Source organism: Silurus meridionalis, chromosome 24, assembly GCF_014805685.1.
Source record: "Silurus meridionalis isolate SWU-2019-XX chromosome 24, ASM1480568v1, whole genome shotgun sequence".
In the NCBI taxonomy this organism is placed as follows: domain Eukaryota; kingdom Metazoa; phylum Chordata; class Actinopteri; order Siluriformes; family Siluridae; genus Silurus; species Silurus meridionalis.
Genome location: NC_060907.1, coordinates 15,556,586 through 15,578,802, shown reverse-complemented (window position 1 = coordinate 15,578,802; position 22,217 = coordinate 15,556,586). Strand labels below are relative to the sequence as shown.

The following is a 22,217-nucleotide window of genomic DNA, read 5'->3' as shown; positions in this document are numbered from 1 at the left end:
TGTGTGTGTGTGTGTGTGTGTGTGTGTGTGTGTGTGTGTGTGTGTGTTTATGAGAGAAAAGACAGAAAGAAAGAAAGAAAGAAAGAAAGAAAGAAAGAAAGAAAGAAAGAAAGAAAGAGAGAGAGAGAGAGAGAGAGAGGGAGAGAGAGAGAGAGAGAGAGAGAGAGAGAGAGAGAGAGAGAGAGAGAGAGAGAGAGAGAGAGAGAGAGAGAGAGAGAGAGAGCTTGGACATTGTCCATATGGCTCCCTGGTGACTTTCTCTCACAGGATCTGGATTATATGTAGTTCTGTAATTTTGCTAATGCTTGGTGTTGAAGTGTGTGATTTTATGTGGTGTGTGTGTGTTCCTCTATGTGTGTGTCCGGGATAACGTTAGCACGTTGGCCAGTGTGTGGCAGAGCATGGCATGTGTGTGCATGTATGTGCATGCCCTAGTCCACGTGCCATGTGCATTGCTCTAGCTTTTCACTAAGTAGCATACTCCTCTCCTGTGTGTTTTCAGCACTGTATTAACATCATGACACACACGCTGTAGAATCAATAGATCTTTCATCTCGTGTTAAAGGCATCATCATGTGTGTACACGTTTCATTACAAAGCAATAAATAGGTCTGTGTGTGTGCATGGGGTGGGGGTTTTGGACTGGTATTTACAGTGTGTTGATTTGAAACAGCTTGTTGAATTCATTCTTTTTTTACGCATTCGTGTCCAATTGAATCTTGCAGGTTTTTCTTCAGCTGTGCACTTGTTTTGAGTAAAATTGCTCACAAATGTTTGTTTATGATACCGAAGTTACAGCATTTTAAAAATGCTCTCTGCTCACGATCCGGAGGCCACACCTGTCTTTTCACACCTTCATAGTCAAACTGAGCTTTTCCTTTGGCACAATTACAGTTCAAATGGGTTATTATTCAAGTTTATTATTAAATCCAGAATTGGGGTGGGACAATCTGACATTGGAGTATTTGGGATTTTGTTTCTTTGTAAAGCAATATACAAAAAGCCAAAACAGTTTACATTTTTTTTATTTGTTTTGTTTTGTTTTAAGCTCCTGACAAACACTTCAGGGGACACAATCAACTTTTCAGCCTAACTTTTTAGCCTTTGCGGGTCTTCTAGCACCAATTATTGGCCTCTGCGTGAACATTAACCTCCTGCTGTTTGTGTCTCGGCGCCAGACAGACTTGGTCCAGACAGTTTGCACTTGACTTTGATTCCAGGAGACATGAGAGAGAGAGAGAGAGAGAGAGAGAGAGAGAGAGAGAGAGAGAAGGAGAGAAGGAGAGCGATTGCGTGCAAAACTGCCCACTGGCGCACTCAATGCCTAAGAAGACAATACTACACATCATGGTTAACATACTGTGTAGTTGGGCAGCGTGCATATTTTGGACCATGCCAAAAAGAGCGCTGTGTAGAGGGAGGTGTACTGGAGGGATCAACGGTAAGGGGGCAGGACTTTCTGTGCGCGTGTGTGTGTGTGTATATATATATGAGTGTGTGCGCGCGTGCGTGCGTGCGCTTTAAAGGGGAGAACTTTACGGTTGTTCATGTTGGGCTTTACCTCTCGCGCACTCTCCGTCCCGGCTCTGTTTATCTATGACCTGATCTCTCTTTCTTTCTATTCTTCCCACTTTTATATCAAGAGATGCTCGTCCACATCCTCACAGAGCAGCTGGTTACATCTTCCTAGATTTCATCCTCCAAGTTCAGCCTGTTTTGCGCGTTTCCGAGTGGATGTGAGCCGTGCGCTTTCTAAAGGAGGATGACTGCCGCACTTTGCCCTCTCCCCGGCTGCGTGGCGTTGCTCAGGATTGTTTTGCTGTGCTTCTCGTTGCATCGTGTTGTCGATGCTCTTCCGGAGTCCGCGGGTCTCTCGCCACCTGTCAACGGGTCGGGCTTCGCACCTGTCCGGAACACCGGCGGTTTCGTGCGCTCCATCGATCGGCTGTATCACGCCGGTGGGAGAGTGGGCTACCTCGTGTATTTGGACGATCAGCGATTTCAGATCGACCTGGAGCGGGATGAATCAGTGACATCGCCTGATTTTGGCGCTCCGTCCAGCGCGACCGTGCGCGGCGCGGGCACCATGCGGCGTGGCTGCTTGTATCGAGGAACGGTGAACGCCAATCCGGAGTCGTTAGCGGTGTTCAACACGTGCAAGGGAGGACTGAACGGGGTTTTCGCCGTGAACCGTGACCGCTACAGGATCAGGCCGGTTGCGCACGGCGCGGAGCACAAGAACGACGCAGAACGCGCGCCGCACTATTACAAACGGGAAAGCTTTCGCTTCGAGGCAGTGACGGAGCACGAAAGCTGCGGAACGCGCGACCGAAGAAGGCGGCACGGCGGTGCGCGGAAGCACCGAGGGCTCGGTCATGCGTTAGGGCGCGTCGGTGACGAGGCGCGCGGCAGGAGGCTTTGGGCGAAGGCGCGCCACCGGAGATCGGTGTCGCGCGCGCGGCACGTGGAGCTGCTGCTGGTGGCGGACGCCTCCATGGCCAAGAAATATGGCACCGATTTGCAACACTACCTGCTTACCCTGGCGTCGATCGCCTCGCGGCTGTACGGCCACGCCAGCATCGAGAACCCGATCCGTCTTTCTGTGGTAAAGGTCACGGTATTGACAGAGAACGAGAAAGGGCTCGATGTATCTAAGAACGCTGCTGCAACGCTTAAGAGCTTCTGTAAGTGGCAGAATCAGCAAAACCCACTGGATGATGATGATCATCACCATCACGACGCGGCCATTCTCTTCACCAGGCAGGTAAAAAGTAAACATAGAAGCATGTTTAGAATCAGTAACGTGTGTGTGTGTGTGTGTGTGTGTGTGTGTGTGTGTGTGTGTGTGTGTGTGTGTGTGTGTGTGTGTGTGTGTGTTGGGTGAGTCCAGAGATCCACGTGCGAATGTTTTGATTGAGTCATGCATCATTTCAGAACGATCCAAAATTCATGATTGTTCCATAATGAATGAAATCAGGAATAAAGAAAGGAAGTCATCATTTCAAATCTCCACAAATATGTGCCCTGTTTTCACAAACCTTCATTGATTGCTATTGAAACCTCCAGGGCCTACACTCATACAAGACATACAAGAATCTCTCATCACACGCACTCATACACCCACTTACACACACTTGAAAGAGGCGTGCCAAACCAGAAGTTCATTATTATCAAAACCATGTAGTTCACATGGTTCACATAAGTGTCCATGTCTCAGCACCTCTAGCAGGTGTACCATTTCAAAATATGTGCGATTTAACAAAATATACACCAGTCAGCATTCAAATAATTCTTTTATGTGTAAATATTTCTGACCTTCAAACACTTTTAATGCTTTCTGCTTTCCTTTTGGATGTTAAGACCACCCTCATTTAAATTCCCTCATCGTTTGAACCAAATCCACAGCAAAGTAAAATGTTTTGTGCATCTATCACCCCGTCACATGTGGTAAGCTTTCATCCTTGCTTGCAAGTGCTATGTTCTTTGCCTAACCACACTCTCAGCATATGTGAATCATGTGAGGTCCTGTTCAGCATGGAACAGATCCCACGCTTACTTATGGCTTACTTATGGCTTACTTTTGGCGCTTCTCATTTCTCAAGAATCTGCTCTGAGGTGCTTTCACTTGGCACTAGGTTGATGCTGCTTCCCCTTGGCAGAGCTCACTAATGCCATGTTCCACTGACAGCCCGCTTTCCCTTGGCAGTGCCACACAGTGCTGGACTGGTGTAGAGTAAGTCAGTGCCAGTGCATTTTTCTGGCTGAGTGGTGCTTACACACCTGGTGGAGCAACATCTGTGGGTGTGGTTATCATGGATGTCTCTGTCACGTCAGCAGGGGACAGCAGGCAGAAAAGAGCATGCAAAAAAAACAGAGGAGAAGTTACCTACCCACAGTGATGAGTCTGGGAAATGGACTTACAAAATCATCACCCTTCACTTCCTCAGGGTGCACAGTGTCCAAGTGCATATGCAGTGACTATAATTACCAAGACAAATAAAGCCTTGCTGGTTCACTTTGTAGACTATGAGACACTTAAGCTGTTAGACGGTAAAGGCTCTGGTCTACTGATCAGAAGGTTGAGAGTTCATACCCTAAGTCAATCCAACTGCTAGTGTTGGACCCTTTCTTAACTGCCCAGCTTAGTTTTAAGACATGTTAGATTGAAGCATCTGCAAAATTAATAAATGCACCTTTTACAGTGATGTCTAAAAATAAATATGTGCCAACAGCTTTTTCAATCATGCCTCAGTCAAGTTGCATCAAGTTGAGATCTGACAGTAAAACAGTACCAACAGATACTGATTGATATTAGCCTGAAACACTGCATGGGTACCAGCTCATGTTTCACATATTATTATGAGCTGATCCCCTGATATATAATCAGCCATGAACAGCTGTGATGTTAACTGACACCGCAGATCATGTATGTGAACATACGACAACCTGACAGAGAGCATGTCACGGTCACACCTCTCATACACCCTAACTAGCTAGCATATCTACTGAAAGATTTGGTATAACTCAATATTCAGAAATTGGTATTATTACAATAAAATGGGATTGGTGCTTTTTTTTATAATGCCAAATTATTTTTTATAATGCCAAATGAATCATAAGAGAGAATGAGTGAAATCAATTGACTGTATATCAATCTGTTTGGAATAATCCATTGTGGATATGAACAAATTGGCACAGACCTTACCTAGGTGAAATTTAGCAAGGAAAATAATTCAGAATGGGTCTGGCACTGGCTTTTTGAGTCATGTTTTGATCCACAAAGAGGAGGCAGAACAACAAAACAAGCAGTTTCCCTACACCAACACACAGTTCTCAGAATCCCTTTCCCCCTCTTTCAGCTCCAGTGTGAGTTCAAGCATGCGAGGATGACAGAGGAGACCCAAACAAGAGGCACATTGAGAGGCATTATGAGATGTTATGTCATGCAGGAGACGAATGCAAGAGTGTTCTGATACTGCAGGAGAGAGAGAGAGAGAGACAGAGAGAGAAGGGGACAAAGCTTCGACTGTCAGCCTGTGAAGGGAACTAGACAAGAATAGGATGCATAGAGCAGCTTCTGAGAGAGTGTATGCCAGAAAAGATTTGGTATTCACTTGTGTTCTCAACAAAATAATCTCTGAGTCAACTGAAATGTCATTTGATTCAGTTTCAGTTTTGAGCCTGGTGTCAAGGAGAAACTGAAAATGCACTCCTAATTTTCTCCTAAATTGCTAATTCCCACCCACTGGGTGGTCATCTTCTATTACAATACATTCGGTAGAGTTTAGGTCATCCATTTGATATTTACATACACCTCGGCAAAAGATATGCAAACTCCGTTTTTCACAAATACATAAATTTGACATTACAATAGAATAAAGTAAATTGTTTCCATACTGTACACCAAGTCCCAAACAGTATGGAAGATTTCAAAAATTGAGGAAGTAACATTTACATCTTCTGATTGGCCAATTATTATCATCAAATTAATGGATGATAATGGATATTAAACACAACCTGTGATTGTGTTTAATATTTAAGCTCTTGATATTATGGAAAACCTAAAAAAACACTAAAAAAGTGGAAGTCCAATTCCTTCTTAAGACCAATTTCCAAACAACCTAAGATACTGCAAGCATCTATACAAACCATTATCTAAATTTATTTATAGAAATAACACCTAGGAGTAAAGAATTTTGGTCTAAAAGATGAAATCGAATACCAAATCCTTAACAAATGTAGTGGTAAAGTGGTTGAAGGCATCGGGTTCTAAAATATGTACATCTATTACTGGTCCGAAACATTTCTGCATTAGGAGTATGCCCCTATGTATTTCCTACAATGGAAACTTGTTGGTGCTATAGCTGGAAACCCGAACCTTTTGATCAGTAGCCCATAGCCTTTAAACTCTGAGCCATTACTGCACTGGGATGACATACTGTCCCCAAGTGGTTGATCAAAGTTCAGCAATTAAAAGGCAATACCTCTGAATACGTATGAAGGCTGTGTAAACGTTTGATGCACTAAAATCCGATTAAATAACAGCTGATATATATATCTGTCTATTACCTATTATTTTCAAATGCCTATTTAAATTAAATACCCTCACAGGAAATTAAAACTCATAGTAAGCAAAACTTCTCAAATATCTCTAATGGTCCGAATTATATCCTAATCATCTACCTGCACTGTATTCTGTACTATGAAGGAATTTCTGGACACTGGCCACAAGTCAAGTCAAGTCAAGTTTATTTCTAGAGCGCTTTTCACAACAAACATTGTCTCAAAGCAGCTTTACAGAATTTAAGAGTTAAGGTGAATGGTGTGCATTTATCCCTGATGAGCAGCCTGTGGCGGACTGTGGCAAGGAAAAACTCCCTTAGATGTTATGAGGAAGAAACCTTGAGAGGAACCAGACTCAAAAGGGGAACCCATCCTCATTTGGGTGACATCAAGCATGTTATTATACATATTTAAATAATACAGAGCACTGGAGAGTGAGAACTAACATGAGCACTGGAGTGTAAGATTTTGAGTAATGTTCTTTCTACCGTCTTTTACAGTCATTTGTGGTTATAAAACTAGGAGCTACTGAGCAACTCATAAAATAGCTCAACATTTGCTATCATCACAGATCCAACACCAACTTCTCCATGTCGGAGCCTTTAAACACTCAAGAAGGTCCAGTGTCCGAACTCCACTTAAAGTGGGATCCAACTGGCGTTGGTACGTCTCTAGATAGTTCGGGATGTTTGCGGGGTGGCATCTAGTTCTTTAAAGGATCACGATCTTCATGAGGTGGGACGTGACTGGGGCTGGCGCAACCTCAGGATGCCTCGGCATGGGTAGTGAAAGAGAAGCAGTGGAGAGGAATTAGCGTAGCTGCTGTTCATGATATTAACAAGCATAAGTTGATAATGTGCATTTGATCAGATGTAATGGAGCACAAGGTTATGATGTGATGTGTGTTATGTGTAGGCTTTGCTAAAAAGATAAGTTTTTAATCTGCACTTAAACTGGGAGAGTGTGTCTGAGCCACGAACACTGTCAGGAAGACTATTCCGAAGTTTAGGAGCTAAATGTGAGAATGATCTACCACCTTTAGTGGACTTTGCTATTCTAGGAACTATCAGAAGTCCTGAGTTTTGAGATCTCAGGTAACGTGGCGTGTAACGTGTTAGAAGACTGGAAAGATATATGGGAGCCAAACCATTTAGTGTTTTGTAAGTAAGTAGCAGAAGTTTGTAGTCGATTCTAAACTTAACAGGTAGCCAGCGTAGGGATGAAAAGATTGGGTTTATATGGTCATATTTTCTCGACATTGTGAGAACTCTGGCTGCTGCATTCTGGACTAACTGTAGCTTGTTTATTAATGATCCAGAACAACCACTTAGTAACGCATGCGTGAAAAAGCTTCATTGCATCAGATATAAATAACATGTTTCTTAGCTTAGCAATATTTCTAAGGTGGAAGAAGGCTGTTTTTGTAACATGGTTGATCTGAATTTTAAAAGACAAGTTGCTGTCTAAAATAACTCTCAGGTCTTTTACTGTTGAACTAGTAGTTACAGTACATCCTTCTTAATGCAGGTTGAAATGCTGGATCTTCTGTGTACTAGTTTTTGGGCCGATGAGCAAAATCTCTGTCTTATCAGAATTTTTATAATAGAAAGTTATGAGTCATCCAATCTTTTAATTCTTTGACACACTCAGTTATCCGATCCAATTGAGCTGTATTGTCTGGTTTCGATGAGATATATAGCTGGGTATATTCAGCATAACAGTGGAAGCTAATCCCATGCCTTCTAATAATATTTCCTAAGGGAAGCATTTATATTGTGAAAAGCAGGGGTCCTTGAACTGAACCTTGTGGCACCCCATAATTTACTTGCATTAGTCTGGATAGCTCTCTATTTAAGTCTACAAAATGGTAACGATCGGGCAGGTAGGATTTAAACCAGCTAAATGCCTGTCTCTGAATGCCGATGTAATTTTGTAAGCAATCTAGGAGAAGATCATGATCTATAGTGTCAAATGCAGCATTAAGATCTAGTAAAACTAACAGAGAGATGTAGCCTTGGTCTGAAGCTAAAAACAGGTCATTGGTGATTTTAACTAGGGCAGTTTCTGTGTTATGATAGTGCCACCCAGATGAGGATGGGTTCCCTTTTGACTCTGGTTCCTCTCAAGCTTTCTTTCTCATACTACCTCAAGGAGTCTTTTCCTTGTCAAAGTGGCTACTAGCTCACTAATGTACAATTATAAGGAACATACTTATAGGCAATAAACTTATACATTTGTTTATACATATGTTTAACCTCTTAATCTCTCTAAAGCTGCTTTGTGACAGTGTCCATTGTTAAAAGCACTATGCAAATAAATATGAATTAAATTTAATTGAACATATTGCCTCGGTTATTACTTTAAATACACTAGACAAGCATATACAGTACTTAAAATCAGTTTACTATACGGTATAGTAGTAGGGATGCAACAAACCATATTTGACACCAATTCTTTAATTTTTTGTCCAAAATAAATTAAAGATGAAATTTTTTTAAAATACATAGGCCAGCATAGTGTATAAAGTGTTTGCAAGTTATTATAATGTTGAAGATTATCCGAACATTTTTAAATACACTATTTTCAGACACTTTAAACGGCAGCATAAAACAGTGAAAAATATCAGTCTAATTACGGTTTGACAACCGATTGGAAAATGTACTGAATATTGTAGATTTCTTTGTCTAAAATACACAATTCACCAGTTTATGTAATTGCCACTGCTGGTAAGCATTTTCTGAGTGCAAAATGTATATTATTTTTCCCTCCCACACCCTTTCTAATCCTGAAATGGTGCAATTGCTCATTTAGGCTCTTCGTTCTGGAAGATCAAGCAAGATAAATTATGAACAGGGGGGAAAAATCAATATCTAAAAAGTCTTTTGTGTAGTGTGGACCCTGTTGTGATTTGCTGTGTGTAACAGAAGCCGACTGAGAACCATCAGTTACGTTTGTGCTATCATTAACATTGTGTGGTTGAGAGTGACTCTCATGTTTATATCCCAAAAAAATCCCAAGAAAGAAAAAAAAAACCCAGCTAGTGGAATCAGCAGTAATTGAAAAGTGACAATGGCGCCATCTGTGTTTGCCTACTTCTGACCCTTTTTTTACTTTTTCATTTTGAGAACAACTGTGCAAACTCAACACTGCCTCAGAACTGAGATAAATAAGGTATCATTGTACAGTATTATAGAGTGCACACAGTGTTGTAAAGTGTCACTCAGTGAGCACCTTTTTGATAGAACTTTGACAACAAGAGTCATAGCGTGTGACCAACAGTCAAAAGACAAGATTCGTCACATCGCACAGCACAAGCATTGTTTGATTTTGCTGTTTAACACATATCCATATTTACTATTTTACAAGTTACTTTACTAATGTTTGTATCAGGGTCTGGTATTTCACACATCCGTATTTCTTTGCCTGTACTGGAAGTTGACAGCATGCTAAAAACCTCACACAAATTTGGGATGGACAATGTTGAACCATAATGCCAGCAGCCTGGCAAAAAGCTGTGGGATGTGTGCCAGTGTAACAGAGGAAGCAACACTGCTGGATTTTGTTCCGGGAACTTTTGAGAAACTCAATATGGCAAGAAGTTTGTCTTTGACCACCGTGGGTCTGCTCATAAATTTTTGCTGACATTATGGGAGTGGGCCTTTTTGTTTATTCATTTGAAGATAACTTTATTCATTGCATAGTAGACTATGGGACACACAGCAATCATGTAAAAAAAACATAAAATATTTATATATATATATATATATATATATATATATATATATATATATATATATATATATATACACACACATAAACGTGTCCCATAGTCTACCATGCAATGAATAAAGTTATCTTCAAATGAATAAACAAACAAACAAAAAAAAACCATTTAATTATATATATATAAATATATATATATATATATATATATATATATATATATATATATATATATATATATATATATATATATATAATGTACACAGATCCTTGGTACTATAGTTTTTAATGATGATAATGAAGAAATCCTCTACTTATCGCATGCATTAAATAGATGCTCATAAGAGGAAATACAGCCAAATGTGAAACCGAGCATGGAGGAAGCAGAGCTGTTTTCACCCATCCTTCAGAAGAACAACAAATCAGAAACAGCTGACAGAATCTTGTGGTGTGGTCACACCTAGCATCAAATATCCAAAGTTTTCTCTACCTAAATACCACTCTTTTTGTCTCTTCTCAGCATGTTTGCTTTGAATGAATGCCAGGTTTGAGGGCCGACCAAGCTTGCAGTGGTGCTGCATGTTGTAGGAGTGAAGTTGTGGTAAATAGATAGAGAGAGACTCTTTCTCTTTGTCTCACCAAATTTTCCAAACCTAACTATAAACTGTTCTTGTCATTATAATTCCTACACATCATCATTTTGTCTTGATTCTTACTTTTATTGTCATTTCTGTTATGTTCCACTATGCAGCTTCTGAAAGTGACAGGCCATCACTATCACGGATTAATCTTTGAATGACCACACAGCCATGACTACTTACGCTACCTTTGAAATGGCCCTGGATCACAATCCCCAGCTTTTGTTTTGACTGGTGTCTCACATACTGTATGTTCCTTTTAGTTCTCGCTGCCAAAACTGTTTGCCCTGAATATTCCAAAAACTTTCATTTCCTTTAGGGCCCCTTTTTTGCTTTGGTGTACAGCCAAGGGAATTCCTCAAATCAGTGTGTGTGTATTTGCCTCTTTATTCCCATATTTTTTCATCTCTATCTTGTGCCATGTCTCTCTCTGTCTCCATCTCTGTTTATGTCTGTCTGTGCCCTTTTCTCATGGGTCTGTGAAAGATCTACGTTCAAAATCAACAAAACGCCAGTAAAGAGGTCAGATGCAGTGGATAGGGGGAAAAGCGAGGTGAAAAAGAGAAAGAAAATAAAAGGGATATGTGGAAGAGGGTGTGTCAAGAAAAGGGTAAAAGAACAAAACAAAAAGGGTTAGATAGATACTGGATGAGGGAACCCATGAGAAGGGAGTGAATGTTGTGGAATAGCATAAATATTAGTCCTTTCAACCACAAATGTCAGGAATAACAACATCAAGATCAAATAATTTGGCACTGTTGACCATGTGAAATTTTTCATTAGTTATGGTAGTTTAGGGACATGGCATCTCATGAGACCATATACAACCACACAGTGCAATGCAACACCCAGACCAAGCCTTTAGGGCATTCAGCACTGTCCTCACTCTGGCCTCACACACTCTGATGATGTAATCACTGAAACCTTGTCCATCAGGATTTTCAAACTCAGATGGTCTCATAAAACGTATTTGGTCTTTAGAGAACTTGGCATTTTGAAGCCCCTTTCTTTAATGTGGTTTGGGTGTGGGAGGAAGTGACTTGTTTGTGTGTGTATGTGTTGACATAAACTTGTGTGAAAAGCTGAAACAGAGTGTGGTTTGTCTTCTTTCAGCATGAGTAAATGGGTAAATATGCACGCAGAAAAACTCCACAAGCTTCTGGAGCATAATTATTCTGTTATAAGAGAGCTGGGAATATGTGGTATTTTATGCCAATAATAGATTTCCATCGTCTTATAAATGTTGTACATTTGTTTGCAAGAAAACATGGGGGTGGGTGAGGTTTTCATTGGATGCTTTATCGTCCAAGGGACCCATGAAGCAGTGGGCCAGATCACCTAAAGTAGATTTAATTGTAGGGAGTAATAACAGTGTAGTTATGCAATAAATGATTTCATTTTGAGAAAAATTTAATTTGCTTTATACCTTTGGCATTCCATAGAAAGTCATCGATGTTTATTTTTCACTATTAATAGAAAGAAACCACTGAACACTCTTGTGAGTTTACTATCCACTGCTATAAGCTTACTTATCATCTTATTAATAAAACCATGGTTGACATTAGAGTTGAAAACAATACTCTTGGGCAATCCCATGACTGCAATTCAAGGGACTTTTGCTTATATATTATTATTAAAAAAAAACCTGAGCAGTGATCACATCATCACAACAGCAGTTTCAACTTTACACCAGGCAAAACAAAACAGATTTCTACCATAAGAAAGAAAGATTCTACTTTCATCTGGCAAGACATGTCTTTAGTTGTTGCTACAATAATACAGTACAGTAAAACCTTCTTTCAGCTTCTCCCGTTAGGGGTCGCCACAGCGGATCATCCGCATGTTTGATTTGGCACATGTTTTTACGCTGGATGCCCTTCCTAACGCAACACTCCTCATTTATCCAGGCTTGGGACCGGCACTAAGAGTGGCTACAGTACAGTAATACATGAAGAAAAAAAAAAACAGAAAAATCTCTGCACTGATTATGTAATCATGTTTTGTAAAACTTAATTTTTAAACTATATTGAATTTTCCACAATTTTCATATTATAGATCATTTTGTCTCTCTAAAGTCTACATGCGTTTATATGTGTGTATTCTTATTGAGATGTAAATCAGAGAGCATGGTTTGTTGACCATCTAATTGATTCCTCCCTTGCTGAGCATTAATCAGCCCTAAAGCTGTAGTTGTATTTGAGAAATAAAAGAAAATAGATCAATGCCTTAATCAGCTGCCAGAACATTAAAAACGGAATAACAAGCAAGACACAAAATGATCATTGGGAGTTGTAGCAATTGACAGTGATGTCCTCTTGCAATTATTTCAACCCAGAGCTCTTTCATTAAAGAGTTAGCAGTGTGTATAATTGCAATACCGTGTGCGTGTGTTTATTACAATGTGTTTGACAGAAAATTGCGCTGTGCAGTTCTCAGCTGAACTTGAGTCATGCACGTATATGCTCTTTTTAGGACCTGTGCGGACATCACTCGTGCGATACTCTGGGCATGGCTGATGTGGGCACGGTTTGCTCTCCAGAGAGGAGCTGTGCTGTGATAGAAGATGATGGCCTGCATGCTGCTTTCACTGTTGCACATGAAATTGGTATGAACCAAGTACTTATTCAAGAACAATGCACATGTTTAATAACAGATCTGCACACTCTAAAGTCCAATCAACACTGGCATTGGCAGTAAGATAATAATTGCATTTAATTGGGTTAAAGTAGAAGCAACAGTAAATGGATTAGTTGCACTACAGAACCTTGTAGTAGATGTGATTGGAAATAGAAAACAGAATGAACACACAGCAGTTTAAATCTGTTTTTTTTACTTGATTAATTTTTATATAAAATGTATAGCATGATGACGCTTTAAAATTCTGATCTCTAGACCACAAAAAAAGACATCAGACACCAAAGATTCAACCGCGATGACTCTGAGAAATGATTTAAGTGTATAATATTTAACTTTATATCATTAACATAAAAATATCTGTATGTTCCTTGATATTCATCAGTTTTGAAATTACCACAAATTACTCATAAGTCTCTTACAATTTCATATTCCTCTTTCCAGGGCATCTTTTAGGGTTGTCACATGATGACTCAAAGTTCTGTGAGGAGAAATTTGGCTCCACGGAGGACAAGAGACTCATGTCTTCTATCCTGACCTCCATTGACGCCTCCAAACCTTGGAGCCGCTGCACCTCAGCCACTATCACTGACTTCTTTGATGATGGAAATGGTGTGAATCTTCATCAAAGTTATAATAGGCTTTGCAAGCAAAAAAAAAAGATATTGTTCCAAAGCCATGTTCTTTTCATTGAAATGTTGATTTAAAAAAAACATTGTCTTGTTTAAATTAAATATTTAGTATCTTAAATAACATCTGAAATATTACTCATTTAAGGGGCTTAACATTTCATGTTAACACATAAACATATCAAAGAAATGGATCTATAAATGAAAACAAAGATAACTTTAAATTAGTGCATCAGTATGCTGACTGCCCAATCCTTCTATCTTTTCCTGTAGCAGAGTGTTTGTTGGACATGCCACATAATCCTTTGCTTGGTCCTGAAGAACTTCCTGGTCAGAGCTATGACGCAGAGCGCCAGTGCCAGCTTGCCTTCGGGCCTGAGTACAATGTGTGCCCAGGCATGGATGTGTGTGCTCGTCTGTGGTGTGCTGTAATCAGGAAGGGCCAGATGGTGTGTCTAACCAAGAAGCTGCCAGCGGCCGAGGGCACGCAGTGCAGCAAAGGAAGGATATGCCTGCATGGGAAGTGTGTGGACAAGACCCGCAAGAGGCACTATTCGGTGGGTTTCAGGGAGAGTATGGAACAATTTAATTGACAGCTTTTGATCATCTATTGCAATTAAACCAGTGTTTCAAATCACATAGTTAATCAAAGCATAAAGGTGTTTTAGGAATCCTGCTTTGAGAAGCTAAGCATGATGTACGGCAATCACTCAGTGGAAGAGTACTGAAGAAAAATATATGGTTAAATGTGTTAAAAGAATGTTCAGCAGCTCTCCAGGAGGCATTGTGTGGATAAAAAGGCTTCCCCAGCATGAACTTGGGCTGGAATGTGAGAAAGAGACAGGCAGAGTGTCAGTGGGAAAGTGAAGCAGGCTTACTGAAAATAAAGTACACCCTAAGTGAGATATTGCACGGTCAGAGGCAGAGAGGAATTTGAAGTGAGGAAAGATGGGGTGGAACTAGTGACTGGAAGCTGAAGACAGATGAACTGGAAATGTCATTAAGAAAAGTATAAGCAGGAAAGCAGGTCAAATGAGCCATGAAGGTGTGTGGGCCTTCTTACTGTGAATATATGAGGAGTAGGGAATGGGAACAAATATATGAGATGCAGGAACGTGAGACGGACGCTGATGCTGGATTTGCCAAATGTTTTTGACTTGACAAAAGAGGGTATTCTCAGTAATTTGTTTCAGTGATGGCAGACAATAGATAAGAGAAGAATATTCCAATGACATAAAATACAAGAAACCAACTGGGGTCATAAAATATTACCAAATGACAAGCTGTACTTTGTGTACCTCAGTTATTGTGCATAACTCTGCAGTGATGTAGTCATAAGACATTTTTCTTTCTAGCCTAAAGAAGTCAGGATAATATCAAGCAGATTAATCCTGCAGGACTTAATAAATTGTATGTACTAAGTGTCACAGAAACTCATTTTCTTTGAAAGAAGAATGTCCTTTTTGAGAGCGTTTACTCGTGTCTGTTTGTTTGTACTAAGGAATCAGGAAAATGTGGCTCTGGTGTGTTCCATTAAGACTTACACATGCATAATTCCCCACTTCCCCTCTGGTAAAGTTGCCTCAATGTGCATTGTATCTTCACAATGTCAAGTGTTTGTAGTGTGCCATCGCTCAATTAAGACAGTTTTTAAACTGTTGTTGGCTTCATGCTTGTTTATTAGTAATGGAAATGGGTGTGTTCACATTCTTACATAAAACATCTCTGTGAGAAACTTAACTCACTTACTGCTGTGGCTGAATTCTTTTGACATTAAGCAATTCAAGAAAAAATGACCTTGTTTGTCTCTTAAATGCTACAGATCCAGATGCAGATTCCGTAACGCATTTGTCAGTTGTTTTATATATGTGTTTATAAATGGTCAGATGACTTTCAATGAATTAATAAATTCATGTTACACGAAAAAAAACATGAAATAAATTACATTTACAGTGGATTTCATCGGTGGTTTATGCTGTTCTCATGAAGAGACCTATTTGTGCTGTCCACATTTGCATTTTACAATTTCATGCTGGGATTTTAAGGGGCTTTCTTATGGTCAATAACAAAACCTCTTAAGTCACTTTCCTTCTGTTTTCATCTTCTCTTAGGTCTCTAACCATGGTAGCTGGAGCTCCTGGGGGCAATGGGGTTCATGCTCTCGGACATGCGGAGGTGGAGTGCAGTTCACACAGCGTCTGTGCAACAACCCCCCTCCTCGCAACAGTGGACGATACTGCACAGGAAAGAGAGCCATCTACAGGTCCTGTAACGTTACTCCATGCCCTGCGCAACGTAAGAGCCAACCCCTACACACACACACACACACACACACACACACATATTTACAATACACACATACCCTGATGCAAATTAATCCAAGATGGTCTATAAACACATAAAATGACACATCATCTAAATGTGTTGCCTTGTGCAGCACACTTACATTTATATAAATTGCTCTACAACATGTTTCAAAATGTTTGTTTTATTAATCTTGTGGAAAATTTCCACTGATGTGTTAATAGATGCCACTAATTACACCTAAATTAGTACAAAACCTTGGTACAAGAACAAACATTTTGATTCTTTAGATGAAGTTTTCAGATATTTATATTCTTGAGAACACACTCTCACTCTTAAATGTGACTTTTTGCTTTGAATTAGATAAGAATTTTAGGCAGGAACAGTGTGCCGCGAGAAATGGGCCTCAGACAGACCCTAAAGGTGTGAAGACCTTTGTCGAGTGGGTGCCCAAGTATGCTGGTGTTCTGCCAAAGGATGTGTGCAAGTTAACCTGTAGGGCCAAAGGCACAGGGTACTACGTGGTGTTCTCACAGAGGGTAAGTTCAGCATAGTTTAATATGAAATATAGTGTGTATAATAATAATTATACTGATATTAATCAAAACCGGATTATTGATCACAATCCTAAAAGGTCTCGACTTTTTCAGGTTTCAGTGAAATAGTTGAACCAGTTGTAGCCCCAGATTCCTATACTGGACTGACAGAAGTGGACCCGGTCATAGTTTTCTATTGTTGTAGCTAATCTGCCTCAACCCTAGATGTTTTTTGGCCACAATGGATGTAAAGAATCTGTCTGGTCATTTGGCACAAGAACCTACTTTCATTAAATGTATTATTTTCACACTATGCTGTGTCTTTAAAGAAGCGAATCATTTCAGAGTTAATTGAATAATTAAAACTGATTAAAACTTGTTTTTAGGTGATAGACGGGACGGAGTGTAGGCCCTACAGTAGCTCAGTGTGTGTGAAAGGGAAGTGTGTGCGCACTGGCTGTGACGGAATAATAGGCTCCAAGCTGCATTATGACAAATGTGGCATCTGTGGTGGTGATGGCACAGGCTGCGTAAGAGTCGCTGGCAACTTCACCAAGAAGAGGTAGGAAAACACTACATGTTCTTTGTGGTCAAATCATTTTACCACTAGGGTTAGTTTAAAGGGGTTAGAATTCGAGTTTTTGTGCCGAATTTCTAAACCCATACATTCCCAGGACTCTTTCTCACTTGTGTAACTACATAAAACAATTATTTTACTTTAATTGGATATAATGAATAATTCTTAGTGCTTACTAAAAAATATGCTAAGATAAATAATTGAATAATATCAGGACAAATAAAATCAGATAAACATGGAAGTGCAACAGACAGAAGCACATCATTAATGATCAACTATTTTATTGCAGTTCAGTTCAGCCATTTTTTTATTTTATTTTTTGCAATACTTTTTAAAACCAGACAAATGAACAATCTCTGGTCAAATATAAGAAATATTAAATGGAAACTTGCAACATCTGATTTTGTTAAAAGCACATTGTTACATGCCCTATGCAGATGCTTGAAATCATCCAATAAAAAATTCATGATGTTTTCAAGATTTTAAATGTGTTTCACTTTAAATAAACAACTAAAGAATGTTTGATTTTTCTGTTTTAAGTTGTCTAAAAACACGATAGAAGAAGATTCATTCACTGGTGCTGCATTGCTGAAAGACCTCTCGACAGAACTAGCAGTTATCAGTTAGATCTGAATTTTAGGATAATATTAGCCCAAATATAAAAGAGTTCCATTCTCTTATGCAAGTGGGAGCTGACAATCACAAATGAAGGCTGCAGGACAATTACAGAGATATACAGTTCTATGTAACATAACCCTGGTGATTAGCAGTTTTTGTGTTCATCCAGAAAGACAAGAAACCAAATGAGCCTACTTTCAGTCACACAATTAAAATTTTATGCTTTTTGCCAATTTTCCTAAATATCTATAAGACATGGGTCAGTTCCTTGTGTGTTAATTACTTGCAGTAGCAGATTATATCTGGAATAAACCACCTGAGTTAAATAAGAAAGTGCAAAAGTGGCAAAAAGTGTCTGTGTATGGAACATTAATATCATTTATAACCATATTTTGTATGTCTCCATTAAATGTTTCCATTTTCTATTAAAATTTTCTGAAAATGTATTACTTTCCATTTTTTCTCTTTCTCTCCTCCTACATACAGTAAAGGATATACAGATGTTGTGAAGATACCAGAGGGTTCGACTCACGTTAAAGTCCGTCAGTACAAGCCAAAAGGTCAGACTCACTTTACCGCCTACCTAGCCCTACGTCGACCAAGTGGAGAGTACCTTCTTAATGGCAAGTTCATGATCTCAACTTCAGAGACAATAATCCCTTTGAATGGCACCATGCTCAACTACAGCGGCTGGAGCCAACACGATGAGGGTCTTCACACCACAGGACCTGGGGCTCTCCAAGAGAGCCTTGTAGTGCAAGTACTAGCAACTGACCCAAAGAAGCCTCTAGACATACGTTACAGCTTCTTTCTGCCTCGCAAAATGCCTCTTCCACCTCGGACGGCCTTGGTGTTTTCTGCAACACCTGCAGCTTTGTCCTCTGATGAGGTCTTAACCATGACCACAAAGGTTATTCCCACAACAGAACCTTCATCAACGACCCCACCTGGGCCACGGTGGGTGACAGGCCCATGGATGTCCTGTTCGAGAACTTGTCACACAGGCTGGCAAAGTCGTACAGTCCAGTGCAAGGACCCATACGGAAAGCTAGCTAAGGGATGTCCTCTAGTGGACAGACCTTCAGCATTTAAACACTGTCTGGTTAAAAAGTGCTGAGAATTCCTAATGGAAATCTAATTGGAAAAACTTGTGCACATGAATGCGTGCTTCTCCTTTCTGGTCTGCGGTAAAAGGTCTCAAGAGGAGACAGACAGACAAACTGGAGCACACAGTGTCTTATAGAGCAGAACAGTTCGAAGTTCTAATGCTCTTTTAAGCGCCTGAACGTTATCACTGTGGAACTGAATTTTTTTAACAATATGACCCTGGACAAAGTAGTGGCTGTCCTGGCCTCTGATGCAGTCACATCAATTGCTGTCTGGACTCACTAAAGATTCAACAGTATGTAGCCACTCTTCTAATGTAAACCACAATCTTTTTTGTCCAGTCATCCTTCTATGTGGCTTAGTGCATTTCATCTCATTAACTTCAAGTTTAAACTGTAAACCAGAGAAATCAGTAGACATTAATTTCGAGTTCAGCAAAAGAACTGCAAGTGAATGGAGGTTTTTTTTTTTTTTTGCATGATTGGACTATACTAAAGACTTCTCTGGCTTTGGACTGACTTTTGGAACTTTTGGAAACATGCCCAATGGTTTCTGGGTGTACACCATGTTCCAGTACATTTTCACTTACTTAATGCACGTACCACCAAATTTGAACTATAGTTCAAATACAGTACAGTGTGAGCTCAGCTATGTCTCTGTTGCTAATTCTCTGGTTAACAGTTGTCAGTGTTTTTTTTAATGTTTGCTGGATTCCTGCTGAAAAAGGAATGGACTGAAAAAAAAGAATATACTTTTCTTGAACGTGTTAATTTAACACATTTTCCTTAAGAACATGCGTAAACATTTACAGCAATAATGGTGGACGTGTATGATGATGTGAAAAAGCAAGCATTCATACTAAACAGGCAAAAACATTTCTTACATCATTTCTTAGACATGTGATCTGTCGTAATACAGTCATCACGTAAAAATACACTCAAAAAAGTGATCCTGACCAATATCAAATAGAACTTAATATAAACATGTCAATTCAGCATAATAAAGGTTTGTGAGATTTTTGAAATAGTCAGTTCAAACAATTAGAAAATACTTACGCATTGTCAAATTAAGCAAATTGAAGATAACTCAAGTTGTTAAGTTTATAAACCACCTAAAACTTAAATGCACCATGGTATCGATTCTACAAATGAACATACTTAAAATGTTCTTGTTTTAATGATATAGTGGAGAGCGCTATCTAACACATAGGTCCATATCTCCTACAGTTGTGTATTTGGGTTAAGTTGTGGTGTCTGTTAAGGCCATAGCAAATGATTTTAGCTATAATAAAACATTCAGTGAGCCCTCATGCCCAGTGGATTAGGGGAACATGCCCTGGAAAGAGACCATTTTCAATAGGATGGAAATGTTTCCAAGTAGGATTAAGTAGGTCAATCAGAAGAACTTTGTATGAATTTGCAATGGATGAAACCCATGCCATAAATGTAGCTGCATAACAGTGCCACCATTCATTTTTCCTTTCTTTCCATTGTCATCTGTTTGTATTTAGGCAACCCAGTGCAAAAACATACGAGAGAACATATTAATTTGTACTATAATATCTGTTTGATAAAACCAATCATGGAGACCACTGATTAATATTAACATTAGCATTCTGTTCTCTGTTCAATTTTTATTGGCTGATACAAATGCACACCGTTTTATATTGAATATAGGGCAATTATCTTGAAAGTATACTAGACTAACACTAAGTCGTAGTCTTACTTGGTGCAACTAGATAACCAATACACACAATTTTGGACTTACAAAGTTGAAATATTACTACTAATAAAAGAGTAGACAATACTTTAACCTCAGCTAACAATTTGCTTGGTCATTTTTAAGTGAAACCGAAGTGTTAGCAACCGCTTTTACAGTGATAACATGCTTGCCTTCAAATTGAGAGCTAAGGATTTAAAAGTGATGGTGCCCTTGTATTTCTTTTAGCCTTGAATATTATGTTTATTCAAATGAATTGACAGGAGATCATGTTGTTAATGTATAATCTAGTAAATTCCGACAATAGCACAGTTACGTTGGGACTGCTTAAAAAAAAACCATGCAAATTGTTAGTGTCTAACATCTACTTCACATTATTGTTTGTTGTATGCTTTCGAATGCATTCGTATTTACTGTAGGACAAAAGAGGAATTGTTTCAAAATTGTTTAAAATTCATGTCATGCCAGACACTTGTCTACTCAAGCGGAAATTTCAGTTGGCTCCAAACTCTGGGGCCCTGAGATTTAAGCTCTGTTTTTTATATACATGCAGTACTGTCTGATTATCGCCATGGGAAAATGCCTTTCCTGAATGACAAAAACACAGCACTGAAATCATAATTTATTGTGTGTTTAACTGGTATGTAAAAAAAAATTGATGAATTTATTTATTTGTTATTATGTTGTATTTGACAAGGAATATGAATATTATATGACTAAGCAGAGTATTTCCTTTTTTACATGTTTTTGTTTGTCATCTCTAGAATATGTATATAAAATCTCTATATTTAATATGTTCTTCCTTGGCTTTCTACAATTCCTTTTACCTTGCACAATCATATGATATATAGAATCACATGTATGTTGTACAACCGATGTAAGAGCGGAATAGAGAGTATATTTTTTAGAAAGATGAAACCAGTTATTTTCTTCTATCAGAGCGATGTGGTGTGACAGAGTCTCATAACTTAAGTATTTTCTTACTTTGCTGGTCAACATCAGTCATTTCATTTCATTCCATTCAACAAAAAAACACTGCGCTGGATGTAGACGCCCCTGTTGAACTCAGCCAGCTGGAATTTATAACTATTTATGTGTCTCTAATTACATCCACATTCACACAATTTAAGCCAGCTGAGACAACTGAAGTACAATAAAGTTTAAATTTATTTCTATGGTGTTTTATTCCATTGCCATTCTTTTTAGCAAAACAACCGATCATCCAAACTCTTCATGCATGAAGACTTACCTTTGATATATTACAATAATATTTTGTGATTATTCATGAAAAAATAACAGCAGCCAGTGTCTACCAAGGATGGAGACACCTGTAGAGGATCTTGGATCACTCACCCATGCTGAGCGTTTTAGGCTTTATTTATATTTTTATGATTCTGCATGTTGACTCATCTTTCATGAAGAGATTCAGACACAGACATGGTTATTGCAAAGTTCCTTTGTCTTATTGGATTATATTATTAAATACTATCTACCTCAATATTTTACAATGGGCTAAAAAATGATCCCCTATATGAGGTCCATTTTTGTTTCTTTCTGTTGCTGATGGTGTGCATGACAAATGATTTACACAGTGTTTTTTTTTACAATTCAATACTATACTATACAATTCTAATGACATCTGGTGAAGCTCAGGTGCTGTATTTTAATA

General features: G+C 39.0%; 1 protein-coding gene across 2 annotated transcripts; it reads left to right on the top strand.

The window, feature by feature from the left end:
• The first annotated feature begins 1,326 nt into the window (after nucleotides 1-1,326).
• Nucleotides 1,327-21,340, top strand: LOC124378636 (A disintegrin and metalloproteinase with thrombospondin motifs 5). 2 transcript variants are annotated; one of them, XM_046838377.1, is made up of 9 exons: nucleotides 1,327-1,441; nucleotides 1,644-2,764; nucleotides 12,897-13,029; nucleotides 13,503-13,670; nucleotides 13,961-14,244; nucleotides 15,799-15,982; nucleotides 16,355-16,530; nucleotides 16,914-17,089; nucleotides 18,209-21,340. In XM_046838377.1, the coding sequence occupies exons 2-9, from the start codon at nucleotides 1,763-1,765 to the stop codon at nucleotides 18,837-18,839; spliced, it is 2,754 nt and encodes a 917-aa protein (XP_046694333.1). In that variant the 5' UTR covers nucleotides 1,327-1,441; nucleotides 1,644-1,762; the 3' UTR covers nucleotides 18,840-21,340. The 2 variants fall into 2 exon arrangements, with proteins under 2 accessions (XP_046694333.1, XP_046694334.1); XM_046838378.1 differs by lacking the exon at nucleotides 1,327-1,441 and having other exon boundaries at nucleotides 1,534-2,764; nucleotides 13,964-14,244.
• Nucleotides 21,341-22,217: the final 877 nt, after the last annotated feature.

Excerpts from the sequence above, each read along its gene's own strand:
- LOC124378636 (XM_046838377.1), top strand. The coding sequence starts at position 1,763 with ATGACTGCCGCACTTTGCCCTCTCCCCGGCTGCGTGGCGTTGCTCAGG. Across the intron at positions 13,030-13,502 it reads CACTGTTGCACATGAAATTG|GGCATCTTTTAGGGTTGTCA; the intron begins GTATGAACCAAG and ends TCCTCTTTCCAG. Across the intron at positions 14,245-15,798 it reads CCCGCAAGAGGCACTATTCG|GTCTCTAACCATGGTAGCTG; the intron begins GTGGGTTTCAGG and ends ATCTTCTCTTAG.